Here is a 27,611-nt window from a genome sequence, read left to right on the forward strand (position 1 = left end):
GTAGGGGCACAGACCCAGTTTCTTTCCCTGAGGAGCTCATGATCTGGCCCACCACTGAGACACTAGTAATCCCCCCTAGATCTTCTCCATACCCTGTAGGGTTGGGAACATAATTTCTAGTAGAATATCAGTTATAATAAAATCACACTAAGAAATCCGGATATCGCCATGTACTTCATACTGACATTTTACATGTACTTCAAACTCACTATAGGTTTCATATTTGTCTCCAAACATGCAGACTATGATTGTTAATAAGTATTCTTCAAAGTAAGGATCCATGGGCAATAGCTCAGAAACACTAAGTTCACCAAGTTAACCTGATTTTTTTAAAACTTAGTGGTATAATGTATATCTTAAAACTCTAAAGTTGGTTTGGTCTAGGGTATAGCACTGTCCAAGGTATTGATCATGGGACTTTTCTTGGGAAGCACCCTGTGGATCTGAAGTATGATGGGCTATTTTGGAAAACCCTACATTGCAGAGGGTTGGAATACAGTAGGAAATGGTATTCTATTTGTATCTGACCCCAGAAAAATACCATGTCAAGATTTTGGACCAAAAGTTCAATAAGAAATTAATTTCCTCACATGGCATTACCCATCTGTAGAGTGTGGCCTCTGTAGCACCTTCCCCTGGGATTACCAACACAAAATCAATCCAAGGGGGAGAAAGCATTCTTATGCAGTATAAAAATCTGATAGTGCAGACAGTTTGTTTTTTAGATTGTTTGTTTTTAAGGATTAAAAAAAGAGTTTGTTGGTAACCTCACCTGTAGAGGTTCATTCTTCCTCTCTTACGTGTCAGTTTCATTTGTGTGCCCAAAGAATCACTCTAGTAGGAATCTATGCAAAAGAACCCCCCCTCCTTGAATTTAGCAGTCTGCTCTGTAGATTCGTTGTAAGTGCTTCTCTCTCTTTAAAATTACACTTAGCGCAGACTGTAGAGCTTCATAGATTAGAGCTGTGGTCTAGGGAAGAGAAGAGGAAACCCAGGAGATGTGCAAGGTGTTCCTTTGTAGAGCAAGCAGAAAACATTATCACCTCTGTCATTTACTTTCTATATTATTCTCCATAATTTCCATTTTTCAAATGTTTTATAATACATACACTCACATTTAGTATGGGTGTGGATATAGATGCAGATACAGATATAGATATGGATGTGTACATATATACATACATACTCAAAATTGTACTGATAGGTTGTACAATTCAAACATTTTAGAAACTGCCTACTGATTTGGATAACAAATTTCAAGAGAAGCAAACTTGAAATCCATTCCTCTATCCTCCATTTTTTGTCTGTGTGAATTGAACACCTCATTTCATTTCTCTAAGACAAAGTTTCCTTAGCTGTCTAAAGGAAAAAACAACAGTACCTAGTTCATTCAGTTCATTTCGAGATTGAGATAAACTAATGGAGGTGAAGCATATAGCACATCGACTAACATTTACTAAGCTCTAAAAAATGGTAGCAATTTATTTAGTAGGAAAGGATGTGAGAAAGCCATTTCCTTGGGGAATTTGGGATATATCTTGAAAATCTTTGGCCAATAGTATGTGATCATGTGACAGAAACAAGTGACCACGAGACCAGGTGAGGACCCTACCTGCAATTGCCCTGTTTCTGAGAACTAACAGCATCTGTCTGGTTTTTCTGCCCAGACCAAACCGCGTCTCCAGCGAGGTGGAAGCTCTGCCTCTCTCCACAACAGCCTCATGAGGAACAGCATCTTCCAGCTCATGATACACACCCTCGACCCACTCGCTGAAGGTAAACAACAGACTTTAATTTGGGAGCTTGTTTGGGGGTGGGGGGAAGAGGACATATTTCTCTTCATAAAACATGTGTACACGTCCATCGCACAAGCCTGCCAATGTCCTTGCACTTAGCACCTGCCAGAGGAAGCCCTGCGCTTTCTCTGCAACAGCTCAGTTCATAACCAGAGACTTTTGTACCAGGAGTAGAATATGACATCCATGTATGTTTTCAATTCCTGTCTTTCGATTCCTCTGGCATAAATACAGTTTGTTATGAGACAGAGAAGACAAAAAGGTTTCTCTCCATTCCAGCTAGAGTGACAGGTTTTTTTTTTTTCATTATACTTCCTACATTCCAAAATAAAGCTGTATACTAAGGTAAACCATGCATCTTTAAAAGACAGAAAAAGAGAAAAAAGAATTCATGCTTTAGGAGGGCCGAGAGTAGTTTTAGGAATGATGTTCTAACATCAAAGAGCAGTGAACATCGATGTTCTACTGATTCTTTGGCAATGGGAGAGTGGGAGGTGAATTTCTAAGCATCTAAAGAGCTCTCTTTAAGGTAAGTGCTTAGGAACAGTTGCTGGAACCCTGAAAGGCCTGACTCGCCTTTTTAGGAAATCACATGAAACATCCCAAAGACTCCAGTTTTGAGTTCTTCCAGTTTTAGTCATTTGCAATGAAGACAGATACACCAAGTTTCTTAAACTGTATATCTTTCCTTAAAAAATTAATTTTGAGAGTAGACAGATGTCTGGTATATCAAATTAATATCAGAGTTAGGTCACTAGCAAGGGGTTCACATATCACCAAGTCTGTTCTCACTTCATCTGTGGACCTTATAACTGGGCCTCATATTACACAGGGACTAGTAGCCTGGGAAAGAGGTCTCTGCCACTGAATAAACACATGGAATGAGAGTGTCAAACCATGTCACCCAAATCAGCTCTTACTCAATATGAAACTTTGCTAAATAATGTCAAAGGTACAAGCAATCCAGAGGTTCAGATGAAGTAAAGAAAACTCTGGGACCTCAAGAGCGGCTCCCCAGGTCCCTAGCTCCCCTCATCAACACACACCACTCCTCCAGAATAAAAGGGGAGGATCAAGGGTCACTTGTCATTGTGGAGTTTTTCAATGATTAAAAATTATTGTTTTGTACCCCAGAGAGTTATATCGCTGACATGATGTTCTCCAAGGAGCCCTGCTTCATAGACCCTGATCTCTAGTTACTAGTAGTCAGACACATCCTAAATGTTATTACTCTACCCAGAGGCCCACCTGACAAGGAAATTAGACTTGGTCACTAGCCTTCTCTTGCTTCTCCTGGGCACATCCCCAGAGAAGCGGGCAAAGGGATCCCAGGTCAACTTCCTCCCAGCCACTGAGCAGTTGTGTGACTTTGGGCAAGTTACAGTCTCTCTAGCATGTACTGGATTTCTTCATCTATAATATTTGTCAGCTACCTCTGTTTAGCACTTCACAGTTGACAAAGCATTTTCACACCTATAAATTTATGTTATATAACAACAGTTCATAGATAGCATTATTCTAATTGCATAAAACATCATACCACCAAAACATCTCAAATTTATCTATTGCTCTTTCTGCCTGTATTTTATTCCAAGTCATCCTCATTGCTTACCTGGATTTCTGCAATAGCTTCCTAGATGATTGTCCACATTCTCCACTGCTTTCTTCTTTGTATATCTTCCACAGAATAGCCCAAGTAACCTTATTAAAAAGTAAATCCAATTATGTCACTCCTACGTATAACCTATAATGGCTTCCCATGGCTTTTAGGAAAATATGAAATACTGGCCATGGTCTCATGATCTCCCTCTTTCTCCAAACTCAATTTGACTCACTTTGCTTTAGCCACATAGGCCTTTTTGTCCTGGAACAGGTACTTCTTTTCTGCCTCCGGGTCTTTGCATAAACTATTGCCACTACCCACAATACTTGTCTTTCTCTCACGTCTTCTATTTTTCCTGTTTTGTCTCACCCATTGTACAGCACTCTGTCTAAATGACACTTTCCAATCATCCAATATAAATCAGGGCCCTCACTCCTCACCTCTTAATGCACCCTTTAATTTTTCTTTATTGCTCACATTACAGTTTGTGTGATTATTTGTTTACTGACTGTCACCCCCAGGATACAGTACGTTTCTCAAGAGCAGGGACTCTGTTTTATTTACTAGTGTCCCAAAGGTCTAGCAGAATGCCTGGCATATAATGGCTATTAAGCCTCAGAAAGATTAAGCAACTTGGCCAAATTCATGCCTTTGACCTGATATTGATTCGACTTCAAAGCCCTCTAAAGCCCCACGGGTTTAAGATTGTATCTTGGTTATTTTGAGCCACTATCTTTTTCTCCCCATCTTTGTAAAAGGCCATGGGAGAAACGAAACAAACTATTTTAGCTGCTCACACTCGATTATGAGCCGACAACACAGTATATTTGTTTTTGACAAGGCGTTGTTATATAGTAATTAAGACAACAGACTCCAAAGCTAGACTTTCTGGGTTCAGATCCAAGCTCAGCATTTACTAGCCATGTGACCTTGAACAAGTTATTTAAGCTTTCTATATCTCAATTTCCTCATCTATAAAGCCAGGATGATATAGAATTATGGCTATATCACAAGGTTGTTTTATGTATTAAAGAAGTAAAATATGGGAGGGTGGGACTGGTTGAAAGAAGGTAAAGGGGTTAGACAAAGACATATGCATCACCCATGGACATGAACAACAGTTTGGGGACTGACTGTGGGAAGGTGGGGGCTGGAAGGAGTGGGGGGCAAAGGAAGAAACTGCAGTAGCATAACAAATAAAACCTTTTTAAGTGAAACATATAAAGCATTTAACACCATGTGTAGCAGACCATGAGTACCATAAAAGGGTTTAGAGCTATTCTGTTATTTGGAAAAATAATGCAGCATATGATTTTTAATTCAAAAGGCTATGGTGAAAAATAAGTTTTTATCATTTATCAACCCCTCAATTTTATTCAGTCCTTCAATTCTCCCCAGAAGAAACCACAGTTACCAATTCCTTGGGGCTTCTTCCATAGATATTCTATGCATACACAACCCTGTATGTGTCTGTGTTTGAGAACTCTCAACCTAAATTTCTCTGCTTTTTGTATGAGGTAGTTTAGTTTCTGGTAGGACCTTTTTGTCTTTCCTGTTTTGTGAGAGATGTTGCTTTACTTCTGTGAGATGAGAGAAAGTGAATCTGGGCTGTCTCGGAGTTGGACCATCAGTGATTTGGGGGAACGCCTGTCCACTATAGGATCTGCATTGCAGTTAAAGTGTTTGCAGTATCAATATGTGCCCTCTGGATTTGGGTGCCTGCTGTCAAGGTGAAAGCACTTCCTGAAAGACATGGAGTTCTCCAATGGTGTGAACCGGAGAGAATGCTGAGAGCCATAATCAGCTCTGGACTTGAGTGATTAGAATATATGGAAAGTACTTCAATGCTTTAAAATTGTTCCCAGCACACAGCCAAGAAAACAGATTGCTCTGGTATTTTTCCCCCAAAATTCACAATCATTTTCCATTCCAAGAACAGCCAAAAAATTAACCCCACTCCTTTCAGAAATAGTCATCTCTATTTTAGCTTGCATCTAATCATTTGAATTCACATGTCCTTGTGCCAAACTGTCACCTTAACAATGTAGAGCGTGCTGGTTACATCACCAAGTTGACGGCATAAAGAAGACAGTAGCTTCCGTGTTGCACTAAAGGACAGTTCATTCATGTTCATGGCGTCCCCTGAGCTGAGCAGTGCACTGCTGGGCATATGGTCAGTGTTCACAATGGGAAGTTTCCAACTTTATTTGAAAACATCATCTACGACAGATGGCCCATTGAAAGATACTTCCCTTTGTCTCATCTGTGCCCCTCAGGTATTTTTGTCTTCCGAAACCCAGTGTTGAGCCCTTGCCAAAAGCTTTAATTGGTGGTTGGTTCAGCCACTGAGCCTGAGTCACAAGATCTAGCAATGTTTGTTTCAGGGTCTGCTGATATGTAACCAAGACTTAATGGCTTAAAACCACCACCATATTTATTGCTTATGATCTCATGAATCAGAAATGTGGGCAAGGATCAGTGGGCAATTCTTTTGTTCCACCTGACACCAGTCAAGGTCATTTGGTGTTATTTGGGTAGTAGAGAACAGGTTATGGCCCTATGGGGCCTCACTCACATGGCTGGCACCTTTGTAGGTAAAGTTAGAAGGCTGTGCTCAGCTGCACCCTTCTGACTCTTCATATTGTCTCAGAGCCTTTCCACGTGGTTAGATTTCCTACATGGCAGCTAATGGTTCCGAGAGCAAACCCTCCAAGAGGCTCAGGAGAAGCTGCAGAACTTTCAATGACCTAGCCTGGGAAGCCCCAGAATGTTACTTCTACTGCATTCTATCAGTCAAGCAGTCATGAAGGCCAGCCCAGATTGAAGGAGAGGAGGAGACTCCACCTCTCAATGGGAAGATACCAAAGAATGCAAAATCACCTTTAATCTAAGCCCATCTGTCGCAGGGACACACATCACTCATTGGTTCACCTGTTCACGATTCATTAGTGTGCTCTGGGCAGACCACATTGGGTTGAAGGGACAAAGCCATGGTCAGCCTGCCTTGGGTAAAGGTTTAGTTCAAATGAGGCTGAGCAACAGCTTTCCAGGGCCCCAAAATTCTGAACAGGACATTGTTTGTGAAAAGAAGGAATCTGCTTAAGGCTTATGTAAGTAGTTGGAATAAAGATTCTGTTCCTTTTATAAGAAAGCCCTGGAGAACTAGAGTATCAGTCTTTGAGATCACAACATGGCTATCTGAACTGCTCTTTCTAATAAATTTAGTGTCCCATGTTGATCTTAATGCTGTCTCTAAACAAGCCATTATCCTTACCCAGGTATACATCTTTATGAACCTAAAACAAGGACACTGGATGTAGCACTTTTGCAGTGAGAAGTACCTTCTACTATCAACTTGTCTAATAATAGTAGCACCGAGTAACATTTGCAGAAGGTTTATAATCCAGGCACCATGGCTGAGTGCTCTACATCAACCTCCTCATTTAATCCTTACACTAGCCCCACTCCATTATTCAAATAAGGACATGGATGCATAAAGAAGAGGTATGTTGCCTCACTAAGTGACACAAGAAGTAAATGGCAGAGCCAGTTTGAACCTGTATCTGTCTGATTCAAGGTCTGGGTTCATAATTCTCATGCTACTCAGCTGCCTATGTGACCTCCTGTCCAACTCAGTGTTCCTTATTCTCCTGGTGTAGTCACCAGCTTAAATACCAGGAGACTTGATCTGTCTCTGGAACAATTATACATTCAATCTGTAAGACGTGAATTTCCCATACATAAGCCTTTGCAGCAGGACCAGTCATAGCCTTAGCCCTCCCATCACATTCCCCACACCCAGAATTGCAGCATTGCTCACGAGACCCCAGTGCACCTCCCTCTTATCTCTTGGATTTTCCTCAAGCACTTGAAGTAACTGTTGACCTACCTATCCAGAATGTCATGGATACTAACCTACACAGCACAAGGAACTCCACAGACAACTCTGCAACTCTGGCAGAACTCAATGACTGGGTGATGACAATGGAGATACTGATGTGGAAACAGGACAGGTGGAATGGCATTAGAGTTTGGCCACATGGTCAGCATGCAGTCTAAGAGTCAGACTGCCTGGGTTCAGATCCTTGTTCATCCTCTTGCTATGAGTGCTAGAGCAAGTTTCTCAGCCTCATTAGGCCCCAGATTTTCCACTTGCAAATGGGATAATAACACTACAAGTGTAAGTTCATGATTGCTATTACTCAGCCTTCTAGGGCCATGATTTCTCCATCTGTAAAAGGTAATAATGATGGGTCCACTATCAGAAGCTTATGGTGAGTATTTAATACAACAGTACCCAAAAAATATATAGTTACCACTCAGTGACTGTTGACAATGATTTTTCAGTTAAAATTGTATTCAATGTCATAAAATCTAACTATGACGGTCCAACTTAATAGTTTTTTGAGACTATTTTTAGAGCACTTTTACGTTTACAACAAAGTAACCAGGAGAGGAAGGTACAGAGATTTCCCATATACTCCCTACCCCCACACATGCATACCCTCCCCTGTTACCAAAACCACACACCAGAATGGTACATTTTTTAAGAAGGATGAACCTACATTGACACATCATAATCACGCAAAGTCCATAGTTTATGTTAGTGATTCTTGGTGTTGTACATTCCATGAATTTGGAAAAGTGTATCCATCATTCCAATATTATACAGGGCATTTTCACTGCCCTAAAACCTTCTGTGCTCTGCCTATTCATCTCTTCCTTGCAACCTCCTAAATCGCTGATTTTTTCTATCTCCATAGTTTTGCCTTTTCTAGAATGTCATATATTTGGAATGTCATATAGAATATTTAGATTAGCCTTAACAGTTTTCTTGGGGGCGCGGGTGGGGGGTATTTTTCTTATTCAACAAGAAGCCCAATAGTAAACAGTCCAAGGCCGGTAACACAGCTCCACCCTGTCCCTAGGGCCCAATCTCCTGTTTTTTCATTCTTTCTTCTGAAGTATGTTTCTCTCATTCTCATCCTCATAGGATGGCAGTTGCTCCCCCTATTCTATCTGTATTCTGGAAGGAGAAGACAGTGCAGCTGTCTTTTTTTTATCAGGATAAAGCTTTGTGTTCCCAGAGGCAGACTTCTACTTCCATCACATGAGCCAAAATGGGGCTATATAACCACCCTGACTTGCAATAGACCCAGCCCTGGGCACTCTGCCGCCCCAAACATGGAACTCTCTGGTAGACCCCAGTGAGGGTCAAATGTGTTCCCCTCTTCTTCCCATCCTTAGTAACCTCATCCTGTCTTCTCAAACCCTGGATTTACAGGGAGGAGATGTGATACCCCCCCCCACCACTTCCTCCCTTTTAAAGGGCTCTCTGCTGGCACATGAATCCAATTTTTATACAGTGGCCCTGAATACTTCCTGAGAAAAGGCATTCCCTAAAACTTGCCATCTAAGAATTCTGGTTCCCCTAAAACATAATGAAATTATACCCCACTTTCGCTCAAAACCATCTCACCAATAGTAAGAGCCCTAATCTCTACAGTCGCCCTAAGGCCCTGTGTGACCTGCCTCTCTACCTTCCTCTCCATGTCTCTCTCCTCTTTCCTTCATCTCTGCTTTACTGTGCTCTCCCCTCACCCACTTTCTTCCTCTCTCTCAGCCCCACTCTCCTTCCTCTCATGCATCATTCCCTTTGCTTCACTTCTCTGGCTGCTTAGCAGCCCATTCTCACAAACTCTAAGCATACTCCTGCCTCAGGGTCTTTGCATATGTCCCTTCTTCCCCCAGAGAACCAACTGGCTTCTACCCTCCCTTCCTTCAAATGTCACCTGATCAAAGAGGCATTACTCAATTAACCTTTGAAAAAGCAAAATCAAAACAATGGTAATAAAACAGAGTTCTGGATCTCCCTTACCTTGCTCTATATTTCTCCACAACATGTTTCACCATGAATGTATTTATTCCTTGTTTACTGTCTGTCTCCACCCTTATATCTCCAACATGGTAGGAAAAGGGACAGGCTCTAATCCACCCTCAGGGCCTAGCATATATGAGTCCCCACAAGTATTTGCTGAATGGATTGAATGAGTGCTTGCTTTTATAACTTTTCTGTTGGAGAATTGTATGTCTCTAGCCAGGTAAATTGTCTTAACCCATGTTCTGTCAAAGCCTCTTTGTTGTGACCAACAAAGTCCTATTTGGTTGATAGTGGTCTGGGCAGTGGTGAATGGCAGCCGCATCTGCTGTGGCCACCATTGTATCCCCAGCCTCTAGGATGGTACTGACATGAATTAAGTAGATGCTCAGTCAATATTTGCTGGATGATTGGATAAACCTCCCTGTGCTTCTGAAATCACTGCTGCAGGAAACGATGTTTGCTCTCTGCCTCTCATCCCTTTGAGTTCTGTTCACTTCTTTTTTTTTTCTTTTCAAACTCTTTGTTCTTCTTTTATTTCCTTCCCTTTGACATACTGTCAGATCTTTTATTGATTGCATTCCATGGGCCTAATTTTATATATTCCAAAAAATCACAAGATTCTAAGAAGTTTATTGTTTTAACTATTCATTTATTTTACAAGTTCAAACACTTGTAAAATACTAGCTGCCACATATTTTGGTATTAATTTGTATTTAAGAAGGAAACTGCAAAAGAAGGTCTTCATTCTGTTTTATGGAGTCTTGCATTCTCTCTACAATTCTATCTTTCCTTGTGGATTTTCAAACTTTGACTTATATTTTTGTTATAACAACAACTTTATCAGTAATAGCAAAATTTAACTGATAAATGAAATTTATACCTTAACAAACACAGAAGTAGGAGCAATACTTGCCTGGTGGGCCTGTAACTGAACTGAAGGTTTATTTAACCACAGAGCTTGAGACAGTTTAGAACAGCAGGTCCCCATGTTTGATATATAATTTCTTTGAGACTGTTTTTCATGACAAAACCATCAGAATCCTGTAATGAGACATCTGAAAATGGCATCATACTGAGTGGGATACCTGTCCTTTTTACTACGGTAAAAACAGGCAAACCTCCCCATGGTAAATTCACTTCATGTTTTCAGCTGCTCTCTGCTGTTTTCACCTTATATCCAACGTATTTATGTTACATTCAGATCGGTTGGTTGGGGGTATCCTGGGGGCATTTCTAAAGGAACGCTTTGCTCCCTCATCTCCCTCTTCAGCAACTATTGTGACATCCTGATGCCGTCTCTCCTGGTGCTTTATCAGTCTGGCTCAGGCAGTGGGATGTGAACAGGCAGCTTTGGTGACCTGAATTCCAAGACATTTGATGGTAAAAGCCTCAGAAATGAGTAGCAAATATCTATTTTTTACCATCTTTCCTGTAGCCTAGATCATGGATTTTAAAAAATATGTATTTTGACTAACAGCAGAATCCCACTGATAAAGAAGTTTCTACAGGATAAACAGTTTTTTATAAACTGTTAGAACTATTAAGGGTTCACTCACCAATAAATTTAATTTAAAAAGAAAGAGTTCACTCCTGTCAGATCTTTATCCGTGTGCCCTACTCGATAGCCTTCCTCTAGACCAGAAATAATAGAACAGAACAAATACCTCACTCACATATGGAACAAAACCATAAAGTACTAAAGATTCACCCAAAGGAAATGTTTTAGAACTTTCTGGCAAAATGATAATGATTTCTGAAGAACATAGAAGAAAATCTAAGTAATCATTGACATATGACAAAGTTCTCCCCAAAGTGAACTCTAAATGCAACTAATAGAACTCTAAATCCCAACTGAAATTTTAAAAAGAGATATTCATAGAATTTAACCCTATCTGTAAATTTATGTGTAATAAGTAAGAAGAGCAAAGATTTTTCACAAACAAGAACAAAAAGGGAAAGTATGCCAGCTAGAGATCAAGATGTATAAAACAGAGCAGCTTTTAGATGTTCTGGTCGAAGTATTAGGGAGGAAGGGAAAGAGGCAGCTGGGATCTCCCCAGAGAGGCCCCTGAGGAATAGGAATAAGGTGTCAGCACCACTGTGCTACGGACTCCGTTAAGTGCTCTTGGTGAAACTCTGTGGGGGAAAGAAGAGGGGCTTCCTGGAGCACTAGCATCACCCGTGTGAAGGACCATGGCCCTCTTTCCTGAAGAAGTGAAAGTACACATTGTCAATGCAATTTCACATTATGACAAGTGCAGATTCATAAACCAGACTGAAAACCACAATAGTACCCGTACAGTGCTCAGCTTGGTGGTGGGTGCAGGGTAAGCTCTCAATGCAGGTGAACTCTGTTCACCAGACCTTGAGGAAAGTCATCTCAAGTGTGAATGCACAGGGCAGGGTCATCCAGAAAGCATTCCTGGAGAAAGTCAACTTTGAGAGCACTTCTCGAAGGAGGTAAAGAGCGTGGGCAGGGAGAGGTGTGGAAATTTAAGGCATTGAACTGAATGGCTGAGAAAGACCCAAAACTACTACATATCTTGGCCCAACCAAAACAGGGACTTTTTTGAGATGAGCAGGTATGTGTCTGTTTGTCCTCTGAACTAACATTCTAGCAGTCTCTCCTGTCAGGGGCACTACAGCACAGTGTGTATGTTTGTGTGTGTGTGTACATACCTTCCCTTTGTGTCTGTGTGTGACTTACATATAGGAAGCCAGAGGCCTAAGAGGTGATGAAGAAGAAGGTCATGAGTGGAACTTTCTAAGTCTGTGCCACATGCCTGATAAGCATCTCATAACTCTCTCTCAACAGTGGCTCTGAGAATTACCGTGTATATTCCTGGGATTTACTGGGAATTTTACCTCTGAGGAAACTGAGGTTCAAAGAGTGACATTATTTGCTCAGTCACCCAGCCCCTCAGTGCTTCGGAGCCTGAATGCTTTTTACTCACACAGGACTCCCCTCATAGCCACACATGTCCATCTTCTGTGCCCATAGTCACCCATGTCTCCATTTTGTAAAATCCTTCTAATTCTTTAGCATATACATTTAGTGTTAACTAGAAGCTAACACCAAGATTACACTTTCACCCGCATACTAGACTGATTTTTTACCTACCAAACAGAAGAACTTGTTATTTCCCAAACTTCTTCTTTTTTGTGTAATAGAGTTTTATGTCACAGTATGTCATATTAAGAATTATCAGAGACCATACTCATTTTTTGCCTGGAAAAATGTCATCATGACGAAAAAGCTTTCCAACTAGAAATCGAGAGCAAGATGGCTTCCTTCTCACTTGTCTCCCAACGGCCTTGTTATCCATGTAAACATCCAGCCCTTGCCACTCTATGTTGAGGTATTTTTGTGAGATTTTGCTGCATTTCTTTCCCACTTCACAGATTTTTTTATTTCTTTCATATGCTTCTATTTTTAAAAATGGCTTCAATATGAGCTTAAATTTGATGAGCCATTTGATCCCAGAAGAAAGTCATTTTCATGCCTATTTCATTGAAAATGTGGAGTTGTCCCTGAATAGCAGTATTATAACCTTTCTTTCTATCCGAAATCATAGATAAGTTTAAATTAGCAAGAAAGATGTTGTATGCAACCTCAGCTGGAAAGTGAATAGGCAACTGGAGTGAAAATCTTCTCTTGGAGAAGAGTAAAATCCAATCTACTGGTCATGTTTTTAATAAGATGACAGTAGTTTGAAGGATAGAGGATAGAGGAAGGAAGGCTATTAATGCCTCTCATGGATTAAACATGGGGACAAGTTAAAAAGCTCCTCTCTGGGGAATAGTAAAGCACTGCACTCAGATTTGAACGTCAAAGGTGGTTGAAATGGAATCTCTCTTTGTGTGTTGTACACATTATAAATATGTGTACACTCTGGGCATGAAGAGAATGTGGGTGGTTTTACTGAAATAAATGCTTTTGGGTATGGGGATGGGTTTTTTCTCTCTTCCTCTCTCTCTCTTTCTCTCTCATTAGTTATGAAATAAAGCTCACAAAGACATGGGGCAAAATAAATGATTTTGATGGCACTTGAGTATAAACATAGCATGAAGATGGGAAAAAGACAAAGGAGCATCCACCAAGTTACAGCCCCATCTTTGTTCTGTTGAACGTATCATATGCTCAAAGGCACAGTTAGAACTCCTTCAGAGGGGAGGACTCAGAGTTTCCAGAGACAGAGAGCAGATGTCACAGGTAGCAAAGGATGCAGGCAGTCACTGAAGCTGAAAAAGGACCATCGCCTGGCCATCCAGTGGATGCTAATATACACACACCAGTAGAGCATGTACACCAGTCCTGGTACATCATTAGTTCTATACAGGTGTTTGCCAAATAAATTGCTTTCAGGTGCTTTTTTTTTCAGCCATCATACTTTTCGACAGTTTATAGTGGTTCAGTAGTAAGACAATGAATTATCTTTGCTGTTTTTCCTTAAAAAGAGGCCTATTTACCAAGTGATTTTTTTAATTCTCTAAAGGCCGCCTATAAGATAACAGGGGAACTGGTCTTTCTGGCAATCTGGCTTTCTATTGAGCAAAGTTATCTGAAGTTGCATAATTATAGTTTCTGTATGTACAAAGTCCTCCCATCCCTTCATGCAATGAGAAGAAAATCAATGTGACACGGTACTTATTACCTTCTAAAAAATCTCAATTTCACCTGCATCCATAGCTTTAAGACACTGGTCAAACTAAAACAAAATTCTTTCCAATATATTGATAAAAATCTAGAAAAGCAATTACTGTACTATTTTGTTTTTAGTCCTGCCAAAACATTTGTATACTTGTAAGTTATAAGGCCCTGAGTCCTCCTACATCGTCAGACCTCTGGCTCACTGGCAGGCATTGGCTATTTAATCTGAAGTGCGTGATGCACTTGTTTGTGAAGCATTTCTTAATCTTCTGTCTGATCTTTGTATCTTGGATTTTTAAACTCATTTGTATAGTCCCATCTTATACAATATGACGTGTAAGTGGGAATAATGGTAAATGGATTTACACTTAAAAGCGGTGAAATTCAGAGGATTGCATAAACATTCATTCTACTTTCAACTTGTTCCTTTAAATTCTTCGTAATTCTGGGTGAGTCTGTTGTGGTAGGGATCCATGTATTCAGTAAAATGGCATTCTGACAATACTCAAGTGTAAAATAATACATAATTATAAGAATAGTTTTTAATTTGAATCACTTCTACATCAGGGGCACTAATTTCCTTTCTATCTTCCAGTCTTTTTCCCCTCAATTTTATTCTGTTCTCATATTCTCTTGCCTTCTCATACTTCTCTCTTTACCCCTTGCCCTTTTTCCTCCCTTGGAAGTCTGGAGGTTGTTTTACTATTTGTTTCCTCCTCTCCTAGGACACTTTTCCTGTATGCTTTTCTGATATTGTTTGATATTCATTGCATCAGAGGGTGAAACTCAGCTGTGCTCACCCAACAGCCAGATATAATTTAGTGCTGATTCTCTCTGTCTGGCAGAAACCTCCAAATCCAGCCAGGCTGCAAGATGGGATTCAGAAGAACATCCAAGTTGTCCTTTCGCCAGAATGCTGCATCTATTCTGTGCCCCGGTGGTTTTTTCATCCCCATTTCTGAGATATTGTCACCATTTTATCTTCTGTGTGCTGACGACTCTTCTGAAGCGCTGTTGTGTGATCTAAATTCTCTGGCTTCACAGCAGCGATGGAGATGATTCCAAGAGTTGAGGTCACAGACATTTTCTCTTCACAGGCACCCTGCCCACAGGGACACTGAAGACAATATTTGAAACTGTGGAGCTAGAACACCAAAATAGAAGGAACCATAGGCATCAGTACTAAAGGCAGCTGGGCTGAAGAAGATTAACACAGCACTATTAAATAGAGATTTAATTCAATTCAGCGGCACTTAATCACCTGCAGAGTGCCAGGAACTCTGCTGGGTGCTGGCATGAACAAAATGAGTACTTGATCCCTTGCCCTGAAGGGCAGGAATCAGATAGGGAAGGTACATTTGATGAGCACACAACAGGAGAAAGTGACTTACCCTAGGGAGGGGGACGCTCAGGAATGCTGCCAGCAGGAGGGAGTCTCAAAACTGGCTTCTAAGTGATTAAATAAATTAGGAGACCTAATAAAATTCCTATACAAAAAGACAGTATGTGTGGAATTGAGGGATCTATTTTCAGTTTATGTTTTGGAAGGCTTACCCTGGCAACAGTGTGAAAGGTAGGTGACAGGTGCTGGGAGACAGGTGGTGGTAAGAAAGATTAGGGGAAAAGAGTTCAAATGAGACTATTGCAGTAGCCTCAGCAAGGCCTTTGAGTAAGGGAGGGGCAGTAGGAATGCAACAGAAAAGACAAGAGTTGAGGCTATTTGGGGGTAGAATTGCTAGGGCTTTGTGACTGTTTGGGTTGTGGGTGTGGCTTATAGAAGCTTCAGTATCACTTTAGGCCCAGCCCTGTGTATCTTAGTCACATGTACTATAACCAAGCTCACATTTCTGTGAAAGACAGTGGGCCTATCTGTATGCACCGCCTCATAAGTTCTTTTTTTTAAGGGATCGGAGACACCCTGGCCACTTGCCTCAGTTGGCTGGAATGTCACTCTGTGCACTGAAGGTTTGCCTGTTTGATTCCTGGTCAGGCCATTTGCCTGGGTTACGGGTTCAATCTCTGGTAGGGGCGCCTACAGGAAGAGGCCAATTTGTTTCTCTCATGTAGCTGTTTCTCTCTCTCTCTCCCTCTTCCTCTCTCTCTAAATATCAATGGAAATTTGTCCTTGGGTGAGGGATACGTAGATAGATAGATAGATAGATAGATGATAGATAGATATTTAATAAACAAAATACTTTAAATAATAGATAAATTAAAAGGGAACAGGGGAAGAGAATAAAATATTTTGTCACTTTTAAGACTTAATAAAAATTGCCATAGCTGGTATAGCTCAATAGATTGAGCATTGCCCTGTGAACCAAAGGGTGGTTGGTTCAATTCCCAGTCAGGGCACATGCCTGAGTTGCAGGTCAGGTCCTCAGTAGTGGGTGCATGAGCGGCAACCACACACTGATGTTTCTCTCCCTCTCTTTTTTCCTCCCTTACCCTCTCTCTATAAATAAATAAATAAATAAATAAAATCTTTTTTAAAAGACTTAGTGAAAATGTGCTTGTATTCCCCACCCCCAAGTATGATAAGACTTAATCAGAAAGTACCTTCTGCTTGATTTTATAAGCATAATCTTTCAGTTTACAGAAATGCAAAAATCTGGGTGGGTACATCTTGGGTACAAGATGTTACAAGATGTCATTATTAGTAAAAATGTTAGCTTTTTAACCCCCTACCTCCCACACAAAAAAAGAATTATTAGGAACATGTTTTAGAAACTTGCTATTAGAAGAATTCAAACAGATTTCCTGAAGTATGAAATAAATTGTAAATTTTGCATGGATAGTATCTGATATTCTATGTTCTTTTCTGTTCAAATCATATTCTTTCACCATGTTTGACAATATCATTTTTCCCTGAAACTCCAGCTGAAAAAGAAGAGACAAGGAAAAGTGTTAAATATTTATCCAAAATTCAACTGATGTTCATGGAGGCAATAATAATGACAACTGGACTAACTGACATTTATTAAATAGTTATTACGTGCAAGACACCATGTTAAGCTTTTCATAAAGATTAACATTTAGTCTTCACATCAATCCTATGATTCTATTATATTATACCTTATTATATTACAACGTCTTCTAGTATAACCATTGTACAGATAAGGATACTGAAAATTAGAGTAGTTAAATAATTTGCCCAAAAACACAGGTAAGTAATTGATGGAGTCAGGTTCAAATTCAGATTTGTTGGACCCCAGAACTCACTCTCTTAACCACTGGACCATACCCCATTCCAAAACAACTGGAGTTCCTTTTGAGCTTTTCTTTTTAAAATAAAAGCTTAAATATCTTTATATTATCTTTTTTCCTGAGTTTTATATTCTTTAAATAATGCCAGCAGTTTCTGTGTGCCTAATATCAGATAATAGTATACAAACGACTATGGCATTCATAGGCTTCCTTTGCCATAACATAGCTGGTCATTACTTTGTCATTCTTCTTTAATCTGCTTCTACAATAAACCTATAAAAAGAATGCTAGTACAAGATTCTAATCTGGTGGTCACTTACTGTGACTTATGTTAGCCTGGACACTCATTTCTTACTGGGCTTTGGCCCAGGCATAGAATGACAGCTGACATGCACTGAGGACTTCCAATGTTCCAGGCAGTGTATAAATCCCCTTGCAACAACATAGTATGGGGATACTAGAATTAACTCCATTTTACAGATGAGGAAACTAAGGCTACCTTAGCTCCTCATCTGTAAAATGAAGAAAGGCTACCTTACTATGAAGTCACACAGATAATAAGTAAACCTGGACTAGAACTCAAATCTCTTGGCTCCCAAACTCGCGCTGAGCTACAAGATCTCCTTATCTGACATGGGATAAGGTCCCTTGCTACCAGGTTCACTCCAATTTTGTGAAATCAGAAGAATGCTGTTTATGGGACACTCTAATTTATTTGAAGGAAAGCAACTAGCTGCCTGCCATATATTTAATGCATATTATGTGCCATTTATGTGTTAAGTACCTATAATTCTCACGATAACCTCAACCTTGCAAGACAACTATTATTGTTTCCATTACATATAAGTGTGAGAACTGTGTGTCAAAGAGGCTGAGTATCTTGCCCAAGGTCTCATGACTAGTAAATGGCAGTCCCAGTTGTCAAGTGGAAGTCTGTAAGGCTCCAAACTGCAAGCGGTAGTGCTGTCACGCTACAGTGTCATTTGCTTTCTTCCATCCCTTTGGGAAAAAGAAAAACTGTTGTGACAAAGCATCCATGATAAAATTATCTTAAGATTGTTACTGAGGTTTTTAGTCACACAATTAAAAGGATACTCACAAAAGCCCAGGAAATCTTTTTCAAGCCAAAGTTGTGGGTTGATTCTCTTGCTTAGGTTGCTCATTATTTTTCCCTAAAAATCTTTTACAGAATCTTGCTTGCTCTATCTTGTCCTCTCCTCTACCCCTACCCCAAACCACCTCAAAATAAAGCAACAGAACAGCAGCATCCAAGTCCCATTTTTCTTGCTTGATCATCCAGAGCACATAAATTACAGAGAAATATGGCCTGAGTTAGCTCCTCACAGAACAGAAATCAGTAACCATTGATATTGCTAAGCAACACTACAGAGAAGCAAGGCTGCAAATTAGGTGACAAGTTTATAAGAAGTCAAAGTATCTGGGACTCACTTGGTCATTTTACTATGAACCATCTGGATGATCCACAGTGATGACCAACACATTATTGTTCATTGTTCAAGGGTGGTATTTTCCATATAATTATATGGCACCTCCCTCCATGATCCTAACCTACTTCGCAGAATCTTCCTCTTTATTTTCCATAATCCAGATACTTCCCCACAAGATGAGTGGGAACAGTTATACCCACTAGGCAGCTTCCTTTCCTCTCCAAGATAATATTTAAACAAACAAATGAAAACCATTCTGTTGGCTTGTCTGATGGCAGAGCCAGCTGGGCAAAAACATGCAAAATGGACGGAATTAATCATGGCATCATACAGCTCCATCAGCCTGACATGGGCTCCATCTTGGTGGTCCCAGAGAAGTCTGAGGTGATGAAACTCAGTCCTTCCCGAAGGCAGAGATGAGCAGATTGTGGTACCTACACTGAACCAGAGTCCTTGACCTTCCGGAAAAAGGTTGCCTAGCAAGGACTCCTCCCAATTCCAATAGCCTAGGTGGTCTCATTTGTTCATTCATTGATTCATGTAACTAATATTTATAAGAAAATTAGATTAAACACCTGATTTTAAACCTAAGGTTACAAATTGATGTGCCAAATATAACCCAGAGTGTTTTTTTAAACTTGGATTTGGTTGCCAAAATTTAAAAATCGCAGCTTTTCACATAAAAATCCAAGTATCTGGCTTCCCTTAAATAATTAAAAGATCTGTCAACACAGTGTCTGCATTCACTCATAAAGCTGGAGCTGACTGCTGCCCCCTTTTAAGCAGTGCTGTCCAGTTTTCCATAATCACCACCACTCTCTATTGCTGTCCCCAGCCCATTTTGCCCAACTAAATACCTGGCACCTGTGCTCCATTGCTGCTTCACCAGAGTGCCTACTGTGTTCCAGGCACTGGGCCAGGTGCTGAGGATCTTACTGAACCCTGATTTGTCCACTGATGTAGCATCAGTATTTCCTGGGGCAGGGGTCTTGAAATGATATCTGCAGATAGACATAAACAAGGAAATACATGTAGAGAATGGGGGAGATAAAAATAGCAGCAGTAACAAACCACTGTGTCTGGGTTTGCAGGAAGCTTGAAGAGGAAGAGAGAGTGTTTTGTGAATGGGGCTGTATTCAGAAAAGATGAAAACCAGGTGATCAATTTCTAAGAGGTAGCTGTGTGTGTATGTTCATAAGTCCTACTGGAAACTCAATAGCTGATAGAGGATCACCCACAATTTCAGCCCTTTATTTTTACTTACAAAAAGTTCTTGCCTTGCTTCCAAAAGCCTGAGAGATTTTTAATTTTGTAGAAGAAACAGAAGTACTCATTAGCATAGATTTGGAAGAGCCGGATGTGAAAAGAACTCCATAGGGCAAAATCATCTCTTAACACCTTGAGTGTGACATGCATGTGTTACCACATGTTGAGTACAGCTGCCCCTCGGCAAATGTGTACACTGCTAGAAGCCTCTTAAGGAAGTTTGAAACACGAGCATCAGTCCCCCACGGAATGTTAAGCAGAGCCACTGCGATGAGTCAGTACTTCCAAAGCTCTTTCTGAGTGAGAGTTTGAATTTGAAGGTTAATATATTCCTTTCCTTCTGACTTGAGGGAGAAGTGAGGATATGTGGTTGTTGCCTCAATTAACCTCAATGTCTAGAAATGTTTTTAAGTTAAAAAAAATTATTTGCCTTGGCATGAACCTTTGATATAAAAGAATAATGACTAAACAAAGCCTTTTAATGGAAAGTAATTAATCTTGGTGGTCCATGCATTTTTTTACATGAAATCAAACAAAAAGGTTAAAATTGGGCTGCATTAGAAAATACCTAACTTGTAATTCATGTTTATTTTGATGGAAATTTTTCACATGGGCAGACAAGTGAAAAATGTTTAATCCAGATAGCCTGCAAGAAATTTAAATAGTATATAGCTCAACAAATATAAATATCCTGTTTGTAAGGAGTGGGATGGGAAATTGCAAATACTCAACTCTCATACTACCCATTCTCAAAACTTTAAAACAAATACTTTTAGCCAATAATAAAAAATAAATTCACATTTTTTTAAAAAGTTACCTTACAGCTAAAATATAAATACTGCAAAACATGGTTCTGAAAGTTAGCCAAGGCAGCCTTTGACTAAACCAAAAGTTCTTCTTCTAACAGTCTTCCTTGTGTTTAAGGGAAGAAGTCTAATGGGTTTCGTTGACTTGCACATGTCAAGAATAGGCATTGACATTGGTGCTCACCCACAGCAGTAATTAGAGTTTGGAGAGGATTTACCTTGTCCTTGGCTGAGCTAGAAGTTCATGTTGGACCTGTTTTCATGAGCAGAAAATAAAGAGGGGTATTACTAAGGATGTCATGCAAAGTGCTTGATAGACATGCTCTCATCTGCTCATCCAAAAACCATCCTAAGAAAAGGTGTGTATTGTTCTTGTCTCCACTTGACATTAGAAAGAACTAATGCTCAGAGGTGGTCACCCAACTTAGAAGTAGTAGAGCCAAGCTGTGAATTAACTTTCTTGTCTGCCTCCCTCAGGAGCACTCTTAACCTTGATAGTAATGTTATGGTGTCAACAGTCAAGATGCTTCAGGCTCAGTGTCTGTATTTCTGACTTCAGCAAGTCCAGTGAAATTCAGCAGACCAAGATATCCTAAACCTCGTTGTCATCTGAGAGTTCTGTGTTTATATACTTTATTTAAAAACATGAGAAATGCACATAATATGAGGAAAGCACAGTTATAGGTTCTGTCGGGAGGGATCTAGAGAGGAATAGTGTCTTTCTGCCACCAACATATAGACCACATAGTTGAAGAGACAGGCTTATGTGAAAATATTAGAAGGGAAGGTGCTTAGGTCCTAAGCTGGAACACTGGTGGTTAGATGAATGAAGAGTCCACCTTACACATACTGCTTCCATGGCTGTGCTATTTTGAAATTCCCCACAGATATGAGAATAGAAGAGCAGAACTGGTGAAGAAATTTTTTAAACACTGTTCCCAACATGGCAAAATATTTTTTGTTAATGAACAACAATTACCTATGATGTGGACCCCAGCTGTTGGGGTCCATGTATTGTGGCTGCGATGAACAAATTCACACAGACTAGAGAAGTCCTGTGGAGAAAAAGTGACAACATGGCCACTCTCTGAGTGAGAGACAAGACCCTGACCCTTGCCTGGACAGGCTTTTATTGCTTTTCTGGGTACATTACACCGAGGATGGTCCTGCAAAAATTACTATGCACAGGTTCTCTTTAGGTGCTTACCTTTTACAGAAAACAAAGGAAAGGTTGTTGCTAATTACATCAAAGAAGAAGAGTATTTGCAAATGCAAAGAGAAAAGTGGTTGAACTGGTCACACTCATCCTCACACTCATCCTTGCATAGATTTTAGGAAGTTACTTTAAAGATATGCAGTAAACATTTTCTGCCTCAATTCAGGGTGAGGGAGTTTTAGCAAAAGCAAGACTCATAGCAGCCTAGGTACAACACAGGTCTGATTCCCCATGGGAAAACCTATCCGTGGGCACGGGTCCTGTGTGCCAACCTCGCTCCCCATCAGTTTTCCAAATCAGGTGTTGGGCTACATTCCCCATGCTGCACAGAACGGTTCCTTATATATCTACTTAAGACCTCTGTTAATACTGTAGAATTTGTTTTAGCAAACCTATATAAAATACTCAGTTCTCTAAATGCTCTGCTCCATGACCCATAAGTTCTTCCTCACTGTTCTTGGTGGTGCTTGCAATAATAAGGGTGCCCATTATTGATTGCTTAGTGGGTGTTATTATCTCATCTACTCTTCACCACAACTTTCTAGGAGAGACACAATTATGCCCCTTTATAGCTGAGGGCACAGAGGCTCAGAAAGGTGAAACCAACTTGCTCAAAGTTGCATAGCTAATTAAGTAGCAGATTTAGGGTTCAAATCTATGCCTTGGCTTCAAAGCACATGTTCTCAACTTCCACTCACTATTTGAAAATAATAATTCCATGGGGTATGATATAATTCAGTAACTATATAAACCTTTTTGGTGGGTATTAGACAACTTTACCAAGAAATTACTGTCTTCATTGAGAAAGCCTTAATTTTTAGGTATTCATGAGCAGCTCAAACCAATATGAAAAATAAAGTAGTTCCTTCAAAAAAAGTTAATCATTTTTCCAGCAGTGACATAAGTAATAATGACATATTCTTATTTATTTCTCTACCTCATTTTTATTCTAATTAAATTAATTCAGCAGATACTTCTATTGACTTTTTTCTATGAGAGGGGACCCCCCAAAACACAGAATTATATTCTGAAGGGCAGGACCCTGTAGTACATTCCTCCCCTACTAGGTGAGTGTTCTAGGAACCCATCTGCATCAGTGTACCAGCTGGTGTTGTTGTGAGAGGCTATGTTTTGCTGCAGCGAATTTTTTTTGAAGACTCTTTCAATGCATTTGCCCATTCCATAATGGGTGATTTACATGCCTACCTGCCCACACTTGCTGAGTGTTCAGCAGTCTGACAAAAAAAGGCATGACCTCATGCCCCACCCTCCCTGTATACCCAATCTTGCCACCAGTGACTTTTTAAATATATTTTATTGATTATGCTATTACAGTTGTCCTGATTTTTCTCCTTTCACCTCCCATCCACCCTGTAGCCCCTGCTTCCTCAGGCAATTCCCCCACCATTTCTCTTGTCCATGTGTCATGTGTATAAGTTCTTTGGCTACTCCATTTTTTATACTGTACATCTGCATGGCTATTCAGTAACTACCTATTTGTACTTTTTTTAAATTTTAAGTATATTTTATTGATTATGCTATTATAGTTATCCCAGTTTTTTTCTCGCCTTTATTTCCCTCTGCCCTGTACTCCACCACCCTCCAGCATTTCCCTCCCCTTAGTTCATGTCCATGGGTTATACATGTAAGTTCTTTGGTTTCTTCATTTCCTATACTATTATTAACCTGTCCCTGTCTATTTTTTACCTACCCATTATGCTACTTATTCCCTGTACCTTTTTCCCCATTCTCCATCCTCCCCATCCCCACTGATATCTCTCCATGTGATCTCCATTTCTGTGATTCTGTTCTTATTCTAGTTGTTTGCTTAGTTCGTTTATTTTTGTTTTTTAGGTTCAGTTGTTGAACCTAAAAAAGTTTCTTGTTATTTTACTGTTCATAGTTTTCATCTTCTTCTTTTTCTTAGATAAGGCCCTTTAACATTTCATATAATAAGGGCTTGATGATGATGAACTCCTTTAACTTTACCTTGCTTAGGAAGCACTTTATCTTCTCTTCCATTGTAAATGATAACTTTGCTGGATAGAGTAATCTTGGATGTAAATCTTTGTCTTTCCTGACTTCAAATACTTCTTTCCAGCCCATTCTTGCCCATAATGTTTTTTTGGAGAAATCGGCTGACAGTCTTATGGGAACTCCTTTGTAGGTAACTGTTTCCTTTTCTCCAGATGGTTTTAAGATTCTCTCCTTATCTTTAATATTGGGTAATGTAATTGTGATGTGTTATGGCACGTTGCTCCTTGGGTCCAACTTCTTTGGGACTCTCTGAGCTTCCTGGACTTGCATGTCTATTTCCTTCACCAGACTGAGGAAGTTTTCCTTCATTATTTTTTCAAATAAGTTTTCAATTTCTTGCTCTTTCACTTCTCCTGGAACCCCTATGATTTGGACATTGGAATATTTAAAGTTGTCCCAGAGGTTCCTAAGCCTCTCCTCAATATTTGAATTCTTCTTTCTTTATTCTGTTCTGTTTGAATGTTTTTTTATCTGTTCCAAATTGTTAATTAGAGCCTTAGTTTCCTTCCCTTCACTCTTTGTTTCCTGTATATTTTTATTTATTTCACTGTGTGTATCGCCTTCACTTTTTCTTTTATTTTGCATCCATATTCATGATTTCTGTGAGCATCCTGATTACCAGTGTTTTGAACTCTGAATCAAATAGGTCATCTATCTCCTCGTCACTTAGCTCTTTTTCTGGAGTTTTGACTTGTTCTTTCATTTAGGCCATATTTCTTTGTCTCACACACCTGTTATGTTGTAAGGAGCAGATCCTTAGGATTTTGCCAGGATGGGGCAAGCCACTTCACTATGTTGTGGTGCTGTATGTGGGATAGGGATCAGAGAGGGAACAATGTGGGGAGGGGAAATGAGGAAAATTGGGGATAGGTACATGGATTTAAAAACATAATTGGTAGATACAAAATAGACATGATGTTAAGAATAGTATAGGAAATGGAGAAGCCAAAGAACTTACATACACAACTTGTGGGTATGAACTAAAGGGTGGAAGGGATTGCAGGAAGGGAGAGAGGTACCAGGCAGAGGGGGGAAGAAAGGAAAAAATTGGGACAACTGCAATAACGTAATAAAATATACTTAAAAAGAAAAAAGAAATAAATAGGCTTTTCTGCCCACAAGAGCCATATCAATGGGCATCAAAAACCAGTGGTGTGCTGGAGCCAACCTGCTGCATTTTCAGGAATTTTGCAAGCTGACTGTTAAATAGTGTTATTAAAAAGTAGTACAATTAAATTATATTCAATTCAAAAGTAAACAATGAAAAAGACCCTGTTCTAGCAATCTGGTTTTCTTCACATTCTTCTCTGCCTTCTGTCTAGTAAGGAACAAACACGTTCCCGTCGCTCGGGCAGGTGTGTCCCGTTGCCCTCTTTCCTCACCATGCTTTGCGTTGCTACACCGCCTGCTGGCTATTCAGTTTCCACTACTCTATTCCCTCTCTTCTACCATTTTTAGTCTGTTTTTGATATGTTCTGTTTAGGTCTTGTCACTCTGTCCCATTCACCATCCAAAGAAGCAACCGAGAAACAATCTAGACATTGTCATAGCAGTAAGAATGTGTGAGCTGTACCAGACTTAAACAGTTCCAATTCTGAGTACATAAAAACAAAATAATTAAAGAATATGATTGTATTTATTTATACCTGGCTCCATAAAAGACAAGGTAAAGAATAATCATTTCTGCCACAAGCAGATGCTTGAAAATTTGGGATTAATACAGAAAAACAGATGTATGTATACAGACAATTTGCAGCTAAAAATATTCATAAAAATGGACTGGTGCATCTTCACTGCATAGAATATGGTTTACACCCCACTTTGTGAACACAGAGCCACCCACGTTCTGTTTCCTGAGCAAATACTAGAGAATGCCAGCTGCTTATTCTGCTGCTTTGCCTCAGGGAAGAAGTAGAGGTTACAAAAACATTAGTAGGCTGATATGATCCATCAATTTACTGCAAGCCACCCACACACACATATATTATGTGTAAAGCCACCATGAGCACATGTTTAATATTTATGAAGGTATTTATATCACTTAAGAATCCAAACTTGTGCAGTGTCATGAATGTAATAGACTACTATTCTTAAAACACCTGAGAAGTTATATATTTCACTGAAGGTGATTCCCAGAAGTTATTTTTTTAATTCCATGTTATTTACACAAAATTCTTTTTTTTTACTGAAGCATTTGCATCCTTTGTCAAGCATCTGACAAAATCCAAAATAGACTGCTTTCTGCAGAAACATAAAGATGAGGTGATTTTTCTCCCCAAAGCATAAGTTTGGATCGGTGTGTTAAAATAGCTTTAGGGAAAATTTTAGGCACATGGAAAAAATATATATATAGGATGCATCATAGAGATATAAAATAGAAGAATATTATTGTATATTAGAGCTTTCATCTCAAACACAAAACTCACCAAATAGTTAATTCATATGTGAATTTTCCATGTCTGCCCAAGTTAATAAGCCTTGGAAGCTTTCTGCTGAATCATAGGGGTATATATCTCTTGAGTCTAATTAATTTCTTGATGTTTATGGGGAGAGTATTATTACAACCAGAAAAAAAAATTTTTAACTTGCTCACAGTGTTGATTTAAAAACCTGGAATTTTCAGATGAACAATAACAAAGTTTCTATTTCAGAACTGAAGTAAAAAGAAAAAAGCAGAAATGGTGCATTCCCGCCTCCTCCCAAGAACCCACCCCCCACCCCAAGGTGCCACTCCCAGCAGCTGACTCAGGATAGCTCACTTTCTGTCCAGGAAGTCCTTTGTTGATCTGCACACAGGAGAGGCTGCTGGTCACCTCCTGCCACCGGCAGGCTACAAGCAGCAGGCAATGCCTTGATCTGGGAGTTGTGGCTGCTCTATCACCTATCTGAGTCCGGTGGTGTTCCCTGGAAATATCCTTCCCTCTTCCTCCCAAAGCACTCTGCACTTTTCACAGCTCCTCCGAAAATGCTGCACCCATAATATTCAGTGTTTTCTGTCTAAAATGCTAGATAAGAATATAAAGGGTTTTCACTGTTGGTTTTCCCAGGTAGCCTTCCTTAGGGAAGGCTGGGAAGTTGTTCTATTGCAGAAGAACCATGATATGAACTTCTGGGACCACTGTTCCATGTCAAGGAATCCAGTGTTCACTAGCCTCCGTGAGCCTGGACATCATTCTCATTCAGCCTTTTCTATTGGAGTGTCACCTCTACAAACATTATAGGTCTAGGCCTGGTATGAAGTTATCTTTGCCAAGTATTCTTGTTTCATTAGATGTTAAAATCACTGTGGCCTATTCTGTAGTGTGGGCACATCCTACCCACAGTGGAATAATATATTTTAAGTGATTTCTGAAAATGGGACATGAAAGCTGACAGCCACATGGTTCATGTTTGCACATCTCTATATAGTTACGATTGAGGGATTTGACAGTATAACTCTGAATCTGATTAATTAAGAATGTGTAAAAGCAAAGTTCTTGCATTACAGCTCGTTCCTTATCTTTGTGTCTTTTACTGTGATGTTGTAGAACTTGGATCATATGGAAAACTAAAATATTATGACACAATGACTGAAGAAGGTAAGAATGATTTTAGAATTGTATGCATTAGCTTTTTTTCATTTATGGTGTCTGTTGCTTGCCCATTTCTAAGTCTCTTTTTTCCTCTTTGCATGACTTCAGTGACATTGTGTGATTTATTATTC

The 27,611-nt window shown here is 39.7% G+C and overlaps 1 protein-coding gene across 2 annotated transcripts in view; it reads left to right on the forward strand.

Annotated features, from left to right (window-relative positions):
- SLC24A2 (solute carrier family 24 member 2) overlaps nt 1–27,611 on the forward strand; it is a 251,278-nt gene that overhangs the window by 158,706 nt on the left and 64,961 nt on the right. The window contains exons 4-5 of one of the 2 annotated variants that reach the window (XM_037061898.1): nt 1,668–1,776; nt 27,436–27,486. In XM_037061898.1, the coding sequence (XP_036917793.1) occupies nt 1,668–1,776; nt 27,436–27,486 (160 nt within the window). The remainder of the gene's footprint in view (nt 1–1,667; nt 1,777–27,435; nt 27,487–27,611) is intronic. The other variant, XM_037061899.1, reaches the window with a different exon arrangement.

This window comes from Sturnira hondurensis, unplaced genomic scaffold (genome assembly GCF_014824575.4).
Source record: "Sturnira hondurensis isolate 20B ecotype Veracruz unplaced genomic scaffold, ASM1482457v3 Scaffold0013559, whole genome shotgun sequence".
NCBI classification, from domain to species: domain Eukaryota; kingdom Metazoa; phylum Chordata; class Mammalia; order Chiroptera; family Phyllostomidae; genus Sturnira; species Sturnira hondurensis.